This window comes from Salvelinus namaycush, chromosome 22 (genome assembly GCF_016432855.1).
Source record: "Salvelinus namaycush isolate Seneca chromosome 22, SaNama_1.0, whole genome shotgun sequence".
In the NCBI taxonomy this organism is placed as follows: domain Eukaryota; kingdom Metazoa; phylum Chordata; class Actinopteri; order Salmoniformes; family Salmonidae; genus Salvelinus; species Salvelinus namaycush.
The window spans coordinates 15425405-15443856 of record NC_052328.1 but is presented as its reverse complement, the minus strand read 5'-3'; the positions used below and the strand labels follow the sequence as shown (position 1 = coordinate 15443856).

The window sequence follows — 18452 nt, the reverse complement described above, 5'->3', positions numbered from 1 at the left end:
GCCAGCTTTGAGAGGGTAATCCATCTCCATCACTTAAATGATTAGCCCCATTAATCTGCTGTAAACTAATAAAGTAAAAACCATACCCCCCCCCCCCCCCCCCCCCCACTCCTGTAGCCTCTCTTCTCTCTGAGTACTGGACTGAGCTTCATTAAGTCTTTAGTACATTAATATGTCTTCATGTCCTCCTGCCGTTCCCATCACCTGGTGCTGTGCTCCCCTGGGACAATGGTGGGGATCTTTCCCATTCTCTGAGTGAGAGGACAAGAGGATGTTGTCTGCCTTGCTTGTGTGTGTGTGTGTGTGTGTGTGTGTGTGTGTGTGTGTGTGTGTGTGTGTGTGTGTGTGTGTGTGTGTGTGTGTGTGTGTGTGTGTGTGTGTGTGTGTGTGTGTGTGTGTGTGTGTGTGTGTGTGTGTATGCATGTGATGTGATGAGCGTTGTGGATTTAATTTGTGGCGCAAGGCTCAGTGGCTCAGATGGCCCCCGCGGTCGCCACGGTAATTTGGCTGATCAGGTTAGAGAGCCGTTGCTGCGGCACGGTGATCAATCATCCGGGTGTCACGGCGACAGAGGCCCGATAGACGTTGACTCCACCTGCCTGGCTTGAGCTTGCTGTAATTGGCTCTAAATTGATGCTGGGATGTTTTCCAGTGATGTCAAACTAAAAGTTTGGTCAATTAAAGGCAGTTACAATCGCATCCTCCAGGAGGCCCCTGGCGGCCCCCCCACTGGGGCTGTTTGAGGTGTTTACATTGTCTTGTTGTCACTGGGTGGCAGGATGACAACATCAAACACTTGGCTGGTGGCTCTTCCTGCCTGCACTTGGTGGGGAAAGAGAGGAGAGAGGATGAATTGGGGAGAGAGATAGGTGTGTGTAAAGATAAAGAAGAGGTGGTCTGAGCAACAGGGAGTGTGTGTGTGTGTGTGTGTGTGTGTGTGTGTGTGTGTGTGTGTGTGTGTGTGTGTGTGTGTGTGTGTGTGTGTGTGTGTGTGTGTGTGTGTGTGTGTGTGTGTGTGTGTGTGTGTGTGTGTGTGTGTGTGTGTGTGTGTGGACAGAGGGGTCTGGGCTGTTTAAACTCTGACACTGTTTATCTTGCTGAGTGATGCCGCGCTGCCTCTCCTCATTACTGACCCAAACAGATCGTAACTCTTTCACAACACACTCACACACACAGCCCTTCCGTTGTACGACAGACACACACACTCCAGGCTTCCGTTAGCTCACACAGACACACACTCGGACATATTAAGTGCCAAATCGTGTAAACAGAATGTGTATGAGAGAGATGGATGCACGTGCTTAACAGCTGGACAGACATTTACGGAGACCATTAGCTTTGGTTCTGTTGCTTGATATGAGTGATTACTTTCTATAGTTCTTGAGAAACGTCCTGTGAGGACAGCAACGTTTGGATATCACTTACAATCACATACCATCAGATATTATATCAGACACAGTAGACATCATTGCAGGCCTTGGTAGGCCAATCATAACTGTTGTTCTCAGGTTTAGGGTGTTAATGTAGGGTTAGAGTTCGGATCACGACTCTTCATGACTCCTTAGTAAGTGTGTTCCTCCTGCTTCCTGTTGCGGATCGGAAGCTGCTGTCTCCACGTCTGTCACCCCCCTCCATCAGTGATATTTATGGCCTCGCTAGCCCAGGGTTCACACAATTATCAGGGATATTTATTGGCCAAGTCATGGGCTTTGGTATTACAGGCTCAAGTTCACATTATGAGGAGTCTTTTACAGTAAGTGAGCGTTCACATGCAACACTAAGCCAATGGGATGGGAATCCCAGGATTGGGTTGACATTTCTGGAATCTTAGATGTTATGATGTGGTGTGAGTGATTGCCTAAGTGTAAAATGTGAAGGATTCATGCTCATTGTACTGCTGCAATGTAACTAGTCAGACTTCATGTTACCCTTGTAGTGTATTGTTTGAGAGGATTTGTATTTCTTGGTGTAAATAGCAATAACTAATTTTAGACTCATTATAATCTTGCCAGTGAGGAGTATAAATATTTTAGTGACCAAAGTAGTATCAAAGTAACTACATGACATAAGAGCAACTACATAGACTGCATTAAGTGTTGCCGTGTAACACTATCCTGTTGTTGTGTGCCGGTGTTGTGTCTAGGTGCTTCTGTTTGCTCGTTTGTTGCTCCTCTCTGATTCTGGGCGACGCTGCTTGGACTCTAATCTGGGCTGACCTGAGATCTGTTTGTTTTGGTTCTCCAGGTCCATTAACCCAATTAGAGCTGACCTCTGACCCCACAGAGAGAGCTGTCTGTCATGTCATCTCCAGCACAGCCAGAGGGACCGCAGCAAAGCACAGACCGGCTCTCTGTCTGCACGCATTTTCTATTGTCTCTTTCTCTTTGTCATTCTGCTCCTCTTTCACTCTCTCACTTACAAACACATGCATATCGACAGACAGACAGACAGACAGACAGACAGACAGACAGACAGACAGACAGACAGACAGACAGACAGACAGGAATGCAGACAGCAGTGGTTTAATGAAGTGAGGGAGTGGATCTGAACTGGACTCAGACATGTCTGTTGTAGTGTTTAGGATAAGGGAGGCTGAGGGCTGAGGTATGGATCAATTGTTGCAGCTCCTCCTCCCACTAAGTGTGACTAGAGAGACACAACAGCCCTATCAGTGCAGATCATTACGCTAGCCATGGGCCCCTGGGGCAGCATAGGCACCAGGCAGTCTGTGTGTGTGTGTGTTGTGACTGGAGGCCTGTTTGTTTTGGGGTAAGTTGCTGCGTAACTAGGAGGGCCGGGCAACGACGACAAACCAGTGAACAGTTCGACATCCTACCTGTCCAAATCACTGTGATGACAGTTTTTTGTGTGTGCCTCTGCTTATGTGTGTGATGGCTGGCTGAAAGTCTGGTTGTTTGTGTGTTCTCTCAAAGCTTCTGCAGTAAAGATTCATGTACACCACAAAACAATGTTTACAGTGAGAAACAAAAAGAAAACCTGAATCTGAATTGTTCTACAGTTTTGATTGAATAGTCCTAGGTTTCCATTAAAGGGTCGGTCTAGTTTGTTATATGTCCCTCTCTGCTCTCTGCTGCGCTAAAGACCAGGCCCATGTCACGATCGTCAAAGGGACTGAGAGAGGACCAAGGCGCAGCGCGTGGAAAGTACATCTTCTCTTTATTAGAAGAAGGAAAAAACCGAAACAAAAACAACAAACAGACGAACGTGAAGCTAAGCAAGAACTAAGTGCATACATGCAACATAGAACATCGACATAGACAATTCCCCACAAACAGCTAAAGCCTATGGTTGCCTTAAATATGGCTCCCAATCAGAGACAACAATAACCAGCTGTCTCTAATTGAGACCCAATTCAGGCAACCATAGACTTTCCTAGATACCTACACTCAACCATAGACACAGCTAGACTTCTATACTAAACATGAACCCAACTACTCTAATAAACCCCCTAAACTTTACAACCACCCTAGACACTACAAAAAACACATACATTCCCCATGTCACACCCTGACCTAACTAAAATAATAAAGAAAACAAAGAATACTAAGGCCAGGGCGTGACAGCCCACTAGTCAGGGCTTAATGAAGGGTTATTGCCTCCTCTTATAACACTAGGGGTCATAAATATACAGTATGTCTGAAATTCTGCTTAAACATCCTGCGCAGGGTTACAATGCAGCTTATTAACAAGAAGAATCAGGTCCTTTAACATGGTTTCATCCATGTTACGAAGGTGGATATTGATCGTGCACCCGGCGCTTACTCGAACCTGATCGAGCTGGGCTTTTAACTGCGTGTTCAAGTTGCACATGGCTAGTTGAAATTCTAACTCTTTGCTGAGACAATACTGGGCTACTAACAGTGTACTACACAACATACACTTTGTATTCCTTTCTTAGCTACAGTAAACATGTCTCCCTGGCATATTACATAATGCAGCAGCATACAAGACATTTTTAGACTCGCCTTGTTGTGCTGGGCTCACTTGGACAGGAAGGTGGCAAAGCTGTCCTTTATCATCAAGCTTGGTCATCAAAGTCTGGCATTCTCTGGATTTATGGTGCTTTCAAGGCAACTGGGAACTGAAAAAAACAACGTTGAATAATGATGACGTCTGTGATCTTCAGGTTGTAGCTCTAGAAAGAGGCCTGAGTTCCCGATTTACAATTCCGATTTGGATGACCTTTCAAAATGTATTTTCCCAGTCGGGAGCTTGTTTTTTCCCGAGTTCCCAGTTGTCTTGAACACACTGAAGTCAGATGTCACAGTTCCGAGTTAACAGTTGTTTTGAGCGCGGCACAAATCATGTTTCATTGACATCATGGCCAATGTTGAATGTTTATCATTTTAAGCTTGGAAAAGAGACCCTTAATCCCAGACTTGGGACCACACAGCCTCTCCACTGAATAGCAGGCTAGTGATTGCTTTGCAATGCTTGCAGTTAGCCACTGATTCCTTCCAAACCACTCATTGTTGAATTTGCAATTTCCAACTTGTTGTGTAATGTTTATGTCCAATGGCCGATGAGCACCGATACGTTTTATCTATAATTTCTCTTCATTATTTCTCTTCATATGAAAAGGATTAAAAATGATTTGCCAGTAGATTGTCGATTTGATACACGATGATGACTGCTAGCTAAGATTTTGAAAGTATGATGTTGACATGATCAGTCCAATCAAAGCTACTGTAGATATAACGTGATTTGACGTCATTTTATCTTTAGCCAATGAACTTGAGCCTTCTTGGATGAGCACTTCTAATGTAACTCTATGGCAGCTCCCAGGGGGCTTTAATTTTTTTGTTCTACCCTTAGACTTGGCGGTGATGTAGTGTCCCCATGAGTGACAGAACACTGAGCCAGTCATGGCGCAACTAGAGAACATTACCAACCCCTACGCTCCGTATTTTCCACTGGCAGCCCCACCACCACAGAAAGCACTGAGCTAGGCTGAAACACCTGCATTTTGGAGCTGGCTTACTCACGAAAGCAAAAAAAGAGACCATGTGGGTATGCGGCTTTATTAACTCAATGATTTGTTGTTGTTTTTTAAACTTTGTTTGCAAACTGATATGTGACACGTATTATTGCCAAAATAACATTCAAAACAGGCAAGCCCCCAAAATAATCTGGTTAATTTTTTTGTTATTTTTATTTTATTGTTAAAAATGTGGGGCTCAAAACAGGTGGGACTCTGCCCCACCTGCCCTGAATGACGGATTGTCACTGGTCCTGAGTTAACCTGCCCCAGAGCAGGTTAGTTGTGAAGGATTCTTTGCCAAATTTACCTGTCTAAAAGGTGAGCCACTTTTGTGTCACTGGTTATTCCGAGTTGAACTCAGTTGACCAAAGTTACCTCGCTCGTGTCACTGGTTATTCCGAGTTGAACTGAGTTGACCAAAGTTACCTTGCTAACCCCTCAAACCAGATTCATAGTATAGTACTCAGTAGCCAGTGAGACGATCCCATCTGTCTGTGAGGAGTCAACGTCTACCAGCTGGCCATGTGGGATGGGAAAGGGAAGCGGGAATGGCCCACTCGTCCCACTTCCCAATTCAAACACAGGCGACAGGAAGCTCACACTCAACCCACCGGGCAATGGGACGAGAGGAGAGGCACCCACGATGCAATGGGGCTGACAGGGGCTAGCGTTTGGCCGGACGGAGACCACCTGCTGGCCTGGAACAGGACGTGTGTGCGTGTGTTCAGTGCATGAAGTGCATGCGGTATGGGGGAGGGGGGGCTATAAATCTACAGCCTAAACCCCTTGAGTGATCACAGCAGCTACTACAGGCATCCAGACACCTCCAAACTATCTCCAAGCCCCATGCGCCATTAACAAGCACAGAGGCTGTGTACGTCCTCAAGCAGTATGCTCTGCCAAACCACACCTCAGCATTACACTTGGGCAGCTGATAGCATTCACACAGCCTACTAACAGGCTGTGCAGTACATTAACGATGATATCCGCACTGAGCTCAATGATTGCGCTTGGTGTTAAATGGTAGTATTCACACGGGGTGTAGTGACAGATTGTGTCCCAGGTTATATGATGTGGCTCTGCTGTTGTGTCTATTTCTGAATGCACTCATGGCACATGTTGCCCTCATTCGTTACCACTTAGAAAAGTGTGATATCATCAGTGCTATGTCTCATCGGTGCCACTGGTGTCTGAAATGCTCTCTGGAATGTCAGCAGAATGAAGAAATTATGACCATACATCATTTTGTTCAATTTGGACAGATCCTTCATAGGAGTTGAATCGAGCAATTAGCCAGGAAGACACAGCACCATGTAGCATGTTCCCATAGTTCCCTGCTCTCTAAGCCACTACCCACCGGTGAAGTCCACTATCACAGGGTGGCCTGTTTAGAACCATGGGTGCCTCAAGTAGCTCCTGCACAATGTTTTAGAAATCAAAGGCAGAGGTTATACAAAATGAAATAGGGTTCAACTGAGGCCCACAGCCTTTGTGTTGCCTGTACCATGTCTCAACAAACCGAGGCATTGGGGCAGCCATACACTTTCAACCAGGAGAATATGAATTCAAAACATGTATCGATAAAGTTCAGGTTTAATTTTTAAATGTTTGAATGACTCCTCTTGACTGCAGATTATTTGACAGATGGGTCATGGGATTGATTGATGGATCCATGCCTTTGTCTTCCCCTCAGTATAAATTCACACGGTGCAGTGAATAGCTAACATCCGCCATACAACGTCAAGGTTCAGAATAAGCCCTTTTTCATATTTGATAGTGTCCCCATCAAATCGTGAAGTCCCTGCTTCCGTTCCAAGCATTCAGGCCAAACATTCCGTGTCCTTTTCCCCAATCTTTGCCTTCTATTCCTGAGTCACTGCTCTCACCCTGACCATCAATCCCCTTCGAGGGGTTAAACACACTGAACCTGAGTGACAGGAGGCCTTACATGGGAAAGGCAGGGGGTCAGTGGATCCAACCTTAAGTTAGCATGAATGGCTGTCATTAAAATAAGGTGCAACTAGATGAAGGCAACTCACTCCTGTGTCCATGGTTACTTTCCATCCGTCTGGCTGTTTTTCTTGCTCTCCCTCTTTATTTCTCTCTCTCTCTCTCTCTCTCTCTCTCTCTCTCTCTCTCTCTCTCTCTCTCTCTCTCTCTCTCTCTCTCTCTCTCTCTCTCTCTCTCTGACTGGGTCCCATCCATCAACTGAAATGGTATTTTCTGGAAGTCGCTGATGTTCAGAGGATAAGCATGCTGATAGGGACCTCTCACTCACACAAGGCTGAGGAAACAGTCAACCTTGTGTCCTGCAAGACACGGAACACGTAACTCTGTTGTCCAGCCCTGAAACTCTGGTCCGGAATCTGTTTGTTCCATCGCTATGAGATTATGATCTGTGTGTATGTGTGTGTGTGTGTGTGTGTGTGTGTGTGTGTGTGTGTGTGTGTGTGTGTGTGTGTGTGTGTGTGTGTGTGTGTGTGTGTGTGTGTGTGTGTGTGTGTGTGTGTGTGTGTGTGTGTGTGTGTTGACAGACTGTATGAGGTCATTGTGTCTGTCAACACTTTGGTGGCTACACCTATGAGGTCATGTGAGGTCATGTGGCTACACCTATGGCCTGGACTGTAGTAACTCTACATACATAACAACACATCTTGTAGCCACGGGCTATGTGCTCTTGGCTCGGGCGCTTTTCTCCTTGTGTTTATAAACTCAAAGTTCAGCTACATTTCATTATGTGCGCTATGAGAATGATTACACCCTGAAAGAGTTCCTTGTCAAATAGACCATTAGACAGTATTCAAGACAACATGTTCTGTGTTTACTGCCTCACATTACGAGATGTGTCACTAAAGTGTGTCAAACTCTGATGGATCAGTCTGCCAGCGCCGGAGTGAACTCAAACATGTTTTCCCTCACATTTTTCCTGTGTGTGAATCCCATCTGTTTCGTATGTTTTTTGTTCAGAGACTGTGTGTGTGTACTCGGTAGGAAGTTGAGGGGTTGTGGGGCTAGCGGTGTTTGTGCCGCGTTAGATCCCTGTGGTGGCAGCCATTTCCCTGTGTTACTAAACAAACAGGATGATCGCTCACGTCTCAGTGATAACTGTTATTTCAGACCTGAGATGGCTTCAGCTCCCTCATGGGTAGAGCAGAGTAGCCTACATCAGCCGAAGTCATTCACTGTATGAAATAGTGCACATCTGACCTGCTTCGATGACATGGACACTCAACTCATATCAGTTTACAAATGTAGACCTAGACCAAGGAATCTGTTAGGTCTAATTCACCCAAGTGAAGACGGTAAATCAATTATGAATCCCATTAGGCCTACACATAATTTTTTACTCCACAAACCAATTAAATGCAGTGAAAGTATGATAAATATGTATTGCATTTTCTGAGCTTGGTCACGTGATCTGTGTATAAAATAATTGTCCTTCTGTTTGTAGTTCAATACAGAAGTCTATTTGGGCTCCAGTGGATTTCCGGGTGCACAAGCACGTCGGCGCTGACATAAGTTTGGCTCCAGGAGTTGGTTGTATTTGACGGATGTTCTGTGTGTCAATACAACATGCCCAAAGTTTTATCTGGCTCCTTTGAGAATGGGGCTGCTGTGCTCTGTTATTCATATTGATACAATCAATGTATGTCCACATTTACTCCACAGCTGGCGGTGCTGGACAGAAGAGATTGGGGAGAGAGTGATGGTTTAATTTTAATGGACGCAGGAAGAGAGGACCTATCCAAACTGTCATCGTTCATGGCCACGCGCGCTTGGCTCGGGCGGTCCTTCTTGTTAAGTGCGTGCGCGAGGAGACGAGATGATGGAATTGGCGCCAGATAGGTCGGGGTCAGGGGTCAAGGACTGAGCAGGTAGACCCAGAAAGATGATACACTCTGATACAACCACAGGGGAAAAGAAACACAACAAATGGATAGAGGACCACATAACACCATGAGACTGTCCTCACACAATAAAGCAGCACCATTTAGAACGACAAAATATAGAAAATAGGCCTCAATACCCCATATGGCCTAGTTTATTACGATGGGCTAATGTAGCATACAACACAGGGATGAGCTATGCATATACATAGGTCTACAGGCAGACTTAAAGGGGTAAGAAATCAATAGGCTAAATTCCTCTGAAAATAACTTTTTCCTAACCACACCAAAACCCGAGCTGCTATTGGAGGTGGTGGCTCAATAATCGAGTTTGATAAGAAGCTGCTGACAGTTTTACTCCGTGTTACCACGGCGGGTTGGATTTGAGTATCTAGGACGGACACACACACACACAGGCACACACGACCCATGCCCCACTGCATGAGAACAGCCAATCACTTACTCCACCATTTAAATGAATTGAAATAAGTCTAATCACAGATACCTTTTCCAAAGAGAAACTTGCGTGCATGTAGACTATAGATAGGCTCGTGCTCCATCTCCGTTTCTCAGAAGAAAAAAATAAAGAATTGCAGTCCTCCAAATGATATGCTGACAGCTGCAAACTAACCTCTATCCTCATCTCTTTAATGATATGGTTATATATAGCATATATATATATATATTCGTGTTCATTATTTACTATTTCTTTATTTTATATTTTCATTTTATGCACTTTGAGATTATTATTGTATAATGAAAAGCCCTTTACAAATGTAATACATTATTATTATCCCTTAAAGGCCCAGTGCAGTCAAAAAAAATATTTTTAAATGTTTTTTCTATATTTCCACACTATGAAGTTTATATAATACTGTGAAATTGTGAAATTATGATAATACCATTTTGGTGTAAGAGCTGTTTGAAAAGACCACCAGAAATGTCAGCCTGTTGTGGTGGGATGGAGTTTTGGCCTTCCATGGTGACATCACCATGTGGTAAATTGATTAATAGACCAATAAGAAAGAGAGTTCCAAACCTCTCTGCCAATAACAGCTAGTTTTCTCTTTCCCCTCCCCACTCAGACCACTCCCAGACAATCCTAGCAAAATTCTTGCTCGAGAAATTGCTCTTTGCTTAAGAAGCTACTTTAGTTTATTTTTGAACATTTTAATTGAAAACAATCTCAATCATCAAATGACCCATTTCAATGTCATACATCGGCTATACTCTAGACCCTCTAAAATATTTCAATTGAAAAGAATTCCCAGTCCAAATTGTTTGCTCTGCTTCCATGGTGCCCAAGGCCCTTTTTTGCATATGGTTTGGGAATGCCCAGAGGTCTCCTCATTCTGGAATCAGGATTCTATGTCTTTATCGACATAGAATCCTTTTGACCAACTACACTTCTCAATGAACTTACTGTTCGTGAAAAATATATATCGTGTGTGGGTGGAGGATGGGGATGGCTGGGGGTTTTATAGTGTGTATTTTGTCCATGTTCTCTCTTGTCTGTGTTACCGGAAATTAAATACATATATATATTTATAAATATAACAAAAAAGGCTTGCAGTCCTCCGTGACTGCATTAGTAGCCTGCAAAGGTCGTTATTAATCCAGATTTTAACGAGTTGGTTAGTAGCCTATACCACACAAGTGGGAGCACCGCGAGCTATTAAACTTTAATTTCGGTCAATTGGCCGGTGAGAATCTGGAAACCCATATCAAATATTAATACTTTAATGTACTCTGTTAAATAATCACATCCCTGAAGATTTCAAGAGGAGAGAAAAATCAATGACCCATATGGTTTCATTTTCATTTCATTGTTTTGAAGTTAGCATTTTTGTCTGTTGAAATTATGAAATGAATTGGGTATATAAATTAATAACGCATAAAAAAACGGGCTTTGATAATTTATTTAGCTTTTATTTAGATATGCTACAGGTAGCCAATATTCATTCATTTTAACTTGAATATTATAGTATAGCCTACATAATACCAAGCCATTGATCATTAATGACGTCCATTAGGCTGGACTGAATAAGACAATGGATAAATAGGTTGCATTAAAAATAACGAGTTTGTAGTCCAATGGTTTATACTCTTTCGTTTAACTTAATTTCACGAAATATTTGATAGGCATATGCCTACATGCGAGGCGTGTGTCCATAGCATGAATATTTCTGAAAATAAAGTCTTGACACATGCACAGCCAGTCAATGGCTAATTTAAAAAAACGTTTTGTAGTGATGCCACTATACGAACATAGGCCTAAATAAATAATGTCGTGGGACATTAAATATCAAGCCTATTTCGATGAAGGACCTCATTATAGGAGATGTGCAGCTGATATGCTTATTATTAATTGGTCTATTTGAGCTCACTTTTTAAAAGCCTAATAAACTCCCTCTCACAGGACCGGCTGTATAGGGCATGGATCTGCTTGGAACTATTTGGTTTTAATTAAATAATAGGCTAGGCTACTAAGAAATGTACAATCGAGAGATGAGTCCATAATTCAATTGGAATTACGCATGGACCTATAGGCCTATCAGTAATATGCTTATATATTAAAAGATGAGCACATTGCAGGTCGATTAATCATTCATTATGATATGCAGTTATCCAAAGGCTTAGTATTAATCGATTTACCTTCTTCGTGTCGACAAAGTTAACATTTTGTTGTTGTTTTAAATCAACTATAACCAATGGAGTTTTATTGGGCATAAAATCGAAGTTTGGGGTGTTTCGTATACAGTGTCTTCAGGAAGTGTTCACACCCTTTGACTTTTTCCACATTTTGTTGTGTTACAGCCTGAATTTAAAATGGATTAAATTGAGATGTTGTGTCACTGATCTAAACACAATACCCCATAATGTCAAGGTGGAATTATGTTTTTAGAAATGTTTACAAAATGAATTTAAAATGAAAAGCTGAAATGTCTTGAGTCAATAACTATTCAACCCCTTTGTTATGGCAACGCCTAAATAAGTTCAAGAGTAAACATTTGCATAACAAATCTAATAATACGTTGCATTTTTGAATGACCACATCATCTCTGTACCCAATACAATTAACTGTAAGGTCCCTCAGTCGAGCAGTACATTTCAAACACAGATTCAACCACAAAGACCAGGGAGGTTTTCCAATGCCTCGCAAAGAAGGGCACCTATAGATGGGTAAAAAAAACAGACATTGAATATCCCTTTGAGCATGGTGAAGTAATTAATTACACTTTGGATGGTGTATCGATACACCCAGTCATTACAAAGACACAGGCGTCCTTCCTAACTCAGTTTCTGGAGGGGAAGGAAACGGCTCGGGGATTTCACCATGAAGCCAATTGTGACTTTAAAACAGTTACAGAGTTTAATGGCTGTGATAGAGGAAAACTAAGGATGGATCAAAAACATTGTAGTTACTGCACAATACTAACCTAATGTCACGCCCTGACCTTAGAGATCCTTTTTATGTCTCTATTTGGTTTGGTCAGGGTGTGATTTGGGGTGGGTATTCTATGTTCTATTATTTGTATTTCTATGTTTTGGCCGGGTAGGGTTCTCAATCAGGGACAGCTGTCTATCGTTGTCTCTGATTGAGAACCATATTTAGGTAGCCCTTTTTCCCACCTGTCTTGGTGGGAAGTTGACTTTGTTTATGGCACTTAGCCTTTAGCTTCACGGTTTGTTTTGTAGTGTTTATTGTTTTGTCGGCGTATTCACCTAATAAAAGGGAATATGTACGCCCACCACGCTGCACCTTGGTCCACTTCATTCACCAGTCGTGACACCTAAATGACAGAGTGAAATGAAGGAAACCTGTACAGAATAAAAAATAATCCAAAACATGCATCCTGTTTGCAACAAGGCACTAAAGTAAAACTGCAAAAAATGTGGCAAAGAAATGTACTTTATGTCCTGAATACAAAACCTCATGTTTGGGGCAACTCACCACTGAGTACCACTCTTCATATTTTTAAGCATGGTGGTGGCTGCATCACGTCATGGGTATGCTTGTCATTGGTGTAACCGATGTGAAATGGCTAGCTAGTTAGCAGTGGTGCGCGCTAATAGCGTTTCAATCGGTGACGTCACTCGCTCTGAGACCTTGAAGTAGTTGTTCCCCTTGCTCTGCAAGGTCCGCGGCTTTTGTGGCGCGATGGGTAACGATGCTTCGAGGGTGGCTGGTTCGAGCCCAGGTAGGGGCGAGGAGAGAGACAGAAACTATACTGTTACATTGGCAAGGACTGGTGAGTTTTTTAGGATAAAAAAAGAATAATAGAGCTAAGCACAGGCAGAGGAAAACCTGGTTCAGTCTGCATTCCAACAGACACTGGGAGACAAATTCACCTTTCAGCAGGACAATAACGCAAAACACAAGGCCAAATATACACTGGAGTTGCTTACGAAGACAACATTGAATGCTCCTAAGTGGCCTAGTTACAGTTTTGACTTAAATCGTCTGGAAAATCTATGGCAAGACTTGAAAATGGCTGCCTAGCAATGATTAACAACCAACTTGACAGAGCTTGAAGAATTTTAAAAACAATCATGTGCAAATGTTTTACTATCCAGGTGTGCAAAGCTCTTAGAGACTTATCCAGAAAGACTCACAGTTTAATCGCTGCTAATGGTGATTTTAACATGCATTGACTCAGATGGTTGAATACTTAGGCAATCTAAACAAGATACATACATTTTTTTTTTTTACAAATGTTTCTTCCACTTTGACTTTCTGAAGGCACTGTGAATCCACTTTGATTAAGATCATTTGCTTGAGCATGGATGTAGATTTTTCTCCAGTTCAATTGTGTCTCCAAGAAACACTGTCAAATGGAGACATTTGATTAGGCCTACCTGAAATAAGTTGAACACAGAGGCCTATGATGGATGGAACGGAACGGAGCTTGCTCGGAGCTGACCACGCACCTATTGACGTTAGGTTATTGTGTGTTACGTAAAACAGTTTTTGTAATTGCTGTTCTAAAAATGTGCCATGAGGTGAAATTAATCAAATACAGAATATAAACATTGCCTACTTTCACAAGACTCCGCCTGGTGTTTATGATGTTTGCCACAAGTCCAGAGGATCATGCGACCCTGCGCTCAGCTTTCACTGAATGAGCTTGTGGCCTCGCGGTGGTGTCTTCAGCCAATTGAGTCCCGAGGCCTAAAAATGGGGCTTAATCTCGTGCTGCCTATTTGGCACTTTGATTGATGCTGCACTCCAGTCGGCAAGGCTGCCTGAGCCAAAAGGGAAGAAGAAAAAACCAGACAATCGCTTTTAGTATAGCCTCACACTCACACACGTACACTCTCACAAACACGCACACACACGCACACACACCCACACACGCGTACTAGATAACGACAGGAGCGAGAGCTGAAGACGTTTTAAAGGTCCAAGATAAGGCGCGCTGCGTGGAGCACCTCTGTACCTCGCGGGGGGCTCGCGGGGGCCATGGATCATATTGGAGCGCATCTCCAGCACATTCACGCGGAGCCCATCAGCTTTGGGATCGACCAAATCCTTAACAATGTGGACCAAAGCTGCATGCTCGGCGGTCGGATGCCCGAGCCGGACTATGGCCTCGGCTGCGTCGTCAGCACTGCCTACAACACCATGACTAGTAACTTCCCCGGCAACAACTCTGGATATAACGGCAACGCATGTGGGGTCGCCAATCTGAGCGGCACCTATAACATGAACATGGGGATGAACGTCAGTGGGAATAACGTTAACGCAGCTGGAGTCATCCGTGTGCCCGCGCACCGACCTCTGAACAGTGGACACTCGTCCATCCCCTGCGGCATGTCCACGATGCCAGGCTCGATTAACAGCCTGACGGGATTTACATTCCCCTGGATGGAGAGCAACAGAAGATACACCAAAGACAGGTTCACAGGTAGACCATCTCTATAATGCACATACAATGTTGTGTGTGTGTGTGTGTGTGTGTGTGTGTGTGTGTGTGTGTGTGTGTGTGTGTGTGTGTGTGTGTGTGTGTGTGTGTGTGTGTGTGTGTTGCCATGCTTGTCATGAGAAAATCACGATCATGCAATTTGTTTCTGATGGAAAGGGTCATTGAATGCATTTAGGCTTAGTTATTGTCTTCTGATGCACTCAGTTTAGAAAATAATCGATAATAAATCAGTCTACTGCTGTCTACTGCGGCTTCTTCGTAACACGCTGTGTAATTTCATTATACCATTTTAGTTGATAAACACCAATGCATTTGACTTATTTTACTAGTCTATATATATATCTCACAAGAAGCACCTACAATCAACGTTGACTTAAAGATAATCAAAATATAGCCCAACACATCTGCATGTTATCGAAATAGTCCAAATGTAGCCCCCCCATTATTACAAAAATGGCTACAACAAATATAACATCTTATGCATCCTTGTTTCTCATCTCTCGGGGATTTAAAAGGAAAATGTATCCTTCAAGCTGACATTTTAAAAGTTAATTTAACGATAACTAGGCTATAGTATTTGGGGCTATTTAATTGTATGTTGTTGTTTTTTTACACTAAATGTTTCTGTAGCCTAATAGTTGGATAATGCTTCTGTCAGAATCTGTGTGGTATAAACGTAACATCAAGTGTTTTCCTCTCACCTGCATCATCTTGTTTTTGGACAGGACAGCGGGTGCCTAATCAATAGGCTATATCATCCAGGGCTGTATCAGAGTGCATTATTAACAATGGGATGTTTGGTCTAGCCTAGCATTTGAATTGCAGTTCTTTATTTTAAACCTGCAATCTCCCTCTCTCTGTCTGACGTTGCATGAACTTGCTTCGCTGCTCTGTTGTTGCTATTTTGCTGATTTTGCTGCATGCTTTCGCCCCTATCTATCCGTCTCCCAATCCAGTGGCGCTCTCACCCCTCACTGTAACACGTCGTGTAGGTCACCCGTACCAGAACCGGACGCCCCCCAAGAAGAAAAAGCCCCGGACGTCTTTTACTCGCCTGCAGATCTGCGAGCTGGAGAAACGCTTTCACCGACAGAAGTACCTGGCTTCAGCAGAGCGAGCGGCTTTGGCCAAGGCCCTCAAGATGACTGACGCACAAGTCAAAACATGGTTCCAGAACAGAAGAACAAAATGGAGGTGAGATTACTGATGATAATTTGTAGATTACATTTAAGGTATAAAGTGTTCTCTCCGTGATTTTTTTGTGTGTGTGTTTTAGCTAAGTTGATGCTTTTATGTATAACATGGGCTATTTATTTACACTCCAAGAAGGCTATATAAACCCACCAAAAAGAGATTGGGAGACGGATAGATTTGATAAATATTAACTATATCTAGGCCTATTATATGCCACAAATTCATTTGAACGTAAAAAAAATGTAATAAAATGTATGCACTCTACTGTAAGTCGCTCTGGATAAGAGCGTCTGCTAAATGACTAAAAAATGTTTAAAAAAAAATGTAAATGTAAAACGTACTCGGTCTTGAATATGGGATAAATAATTGTGTGCATTTGTTAAAACTATATACAAAAATCCAATCTCCCTGCTTCAAATGAACATTTTACAGTCTACCCCAGGTGGTCAATTGTATTTTTTATTGAAGTTTTCGATTGCAAATCTTTGCAATTCATTGAATTAATATTGTCTTGCAACAGTCAAGGAAACTATAGTGATTCTTATAACGAGTGGTTTAAAATTAAAGTAAAATTCAGTGGCAACTTAACTATATCCTATAGCCTATCCTACAGGATAATGATTTCCCTCATATGTCTACTCTTTTAAAGTGAAACGTTTCTTTAATCTTTCGAAATAATGTAATTTCAGTCATTTTTTAAAATGGTCTTTAAAGCTATTTTCAGATTAAACATATCGTGCATAAAAGTAGAAGGCCTGTTTGGCCACAACATGTACGCATTGAGATAGAGAATATTTTCCTTGGCCTATCTACTGAAGAAGTTAAATACATCTCTGAAGATTGGATTTTAGAAAATAAAAAAACAACAAAACAATCAAGGAATACAAATATTATGTATATAGGCCTAAGAGTAAGTATGAAGTCAATGAGAGAACATAACAGAAAAAATTGAAGAAACATTTATGCCACATCAGACGAAGACTAAATTAATTGACAAAACGTTATTTATTTTCACATAGGCTATTGTTGGCTGTGAAAATGGCATACTATTTGTGGGAAATTTGCATTTGAATATCAGCTTTTAGCCTATCGGTTAATAATGCTTAGCCAAGCAATTTAGCCTACATTAGGCAAATGTTGTCTAGCAATTTGTTATAGTCTATAATCATACTTAATAAACGTGTTTAAATTAATCCAGAAGACATTCACTTTGTGTCAAAATGTAATGTGCATAGGCTTGTTATGATCTATAATGACGCAGCCTATTTTGGATAGAATTTCCCACTGATGCCTCGGTGTCTCTCTTGTGTCTCCGGTGTTCCAGGCGGCAGACAGCTGAGGAGAGAGAAGCAGAGCGACAGCAGGCCAACCGGATCCTCATGCAACTCCAACAGGAGGCTTTTCAGAAAACGATAAACCAACCGGCAAACCCGGACCCGCTCTGCCTGCATAACAGCTCCCTGTTCGCGCTTCAGAACCTCCAGCCATGGACTGAGAACACCGCCAAAATCAGCAGCGTGTCCGCCTGCGAATAACAAACTCTGACCGCTTTTCTTTTCTCTTCTTTTTGAAAGTGAGTGGAGTCATAGCGAACAACTTTTTAAGAAAAATATGACTCAAGAGGACCTGGATTTATCTGACTGCCTCAAAAAAGGTTTAGGTTGAAAGCATGGAGTGAACAAGGAGCTCATAGCCACCGGAAGTAGGGGGCTGAGGGTGCTACAGCACCCCGTGATAAATCAAAATTAAATACACATATATACATACACATACATATATATATATATATAAAATCACCAATATATATAAAATCACCAAATTAGTGCACTGGTCCTTAATGACTCCTGTATGAGTGGAGAAAAATAGTCGTTAGTGCGGGGATATATTTTCTTTCTCAGCACCCCCACCGGAAAAATCTTCCTGCAGCCATGCACGAGTCCATTAGCAACATGCTTTTTGAGGACTGTGCAATAGTTCACCTTATCTTCCTGTTTTTAGGTGATCACATTTTTAGCAGTTGTATTTATTTTCATTTTTCAATAAAATATAATCCAGTTCTAACTATGAACTAAGACTATAGCTAGATTGATTCAAATAAGTGAGCACTTCTTTTAGCACTTTTCTCCTAGAGGAAAACTTTTACATATTCATTCATACCTGATCATTTGAGGAATAGGCCTAATTCAAGAAAAATGTATTGGTTTCAAAAATATGAATTTGGTGGTATAGATTCACTAGCCTGCCTGTGTCTCATAACAGTGATGTTTATATCAACTGTTTATATTGCTAGCGATGGTTATGAATTGCTTTTAGCAGTTATGCAACCCCTTTATCTCTTTGCAGGGAAGAATCAGTGACAAGAGATTCAAATGTACCACCTCATCAAGTTTCTGTTATAAATTATTCATTATCGTTTACCTCTTACCACATTACACAAGCACT

General features: G+C 42.3%; 1 protein-coding gene across 1 annotated transcript; it reads left to right on the top strand.

The window, feature by feature from the left end:
- Positions 1-14353: 14353 nt before the first annotated feature.
- On the top strand, positions 14354-17545 carry tlx1 (T cell leukemia homeobox 1). The gene is made up of 3 exons (XM_039018303.1): positions 14354-14798; positions 15773-16010; positions 17335-17545. The coding sequence occupies exons 1-3, from the start codon at positions 14354-14356 to the stop codon at positions 17543-17545; spliced, it is 894 nt and encodes a 297-aa protein (XP_038874231.1).
- The last annotated feature ends 907 nt before the right edge of the window (positions 17546-18452 follow it).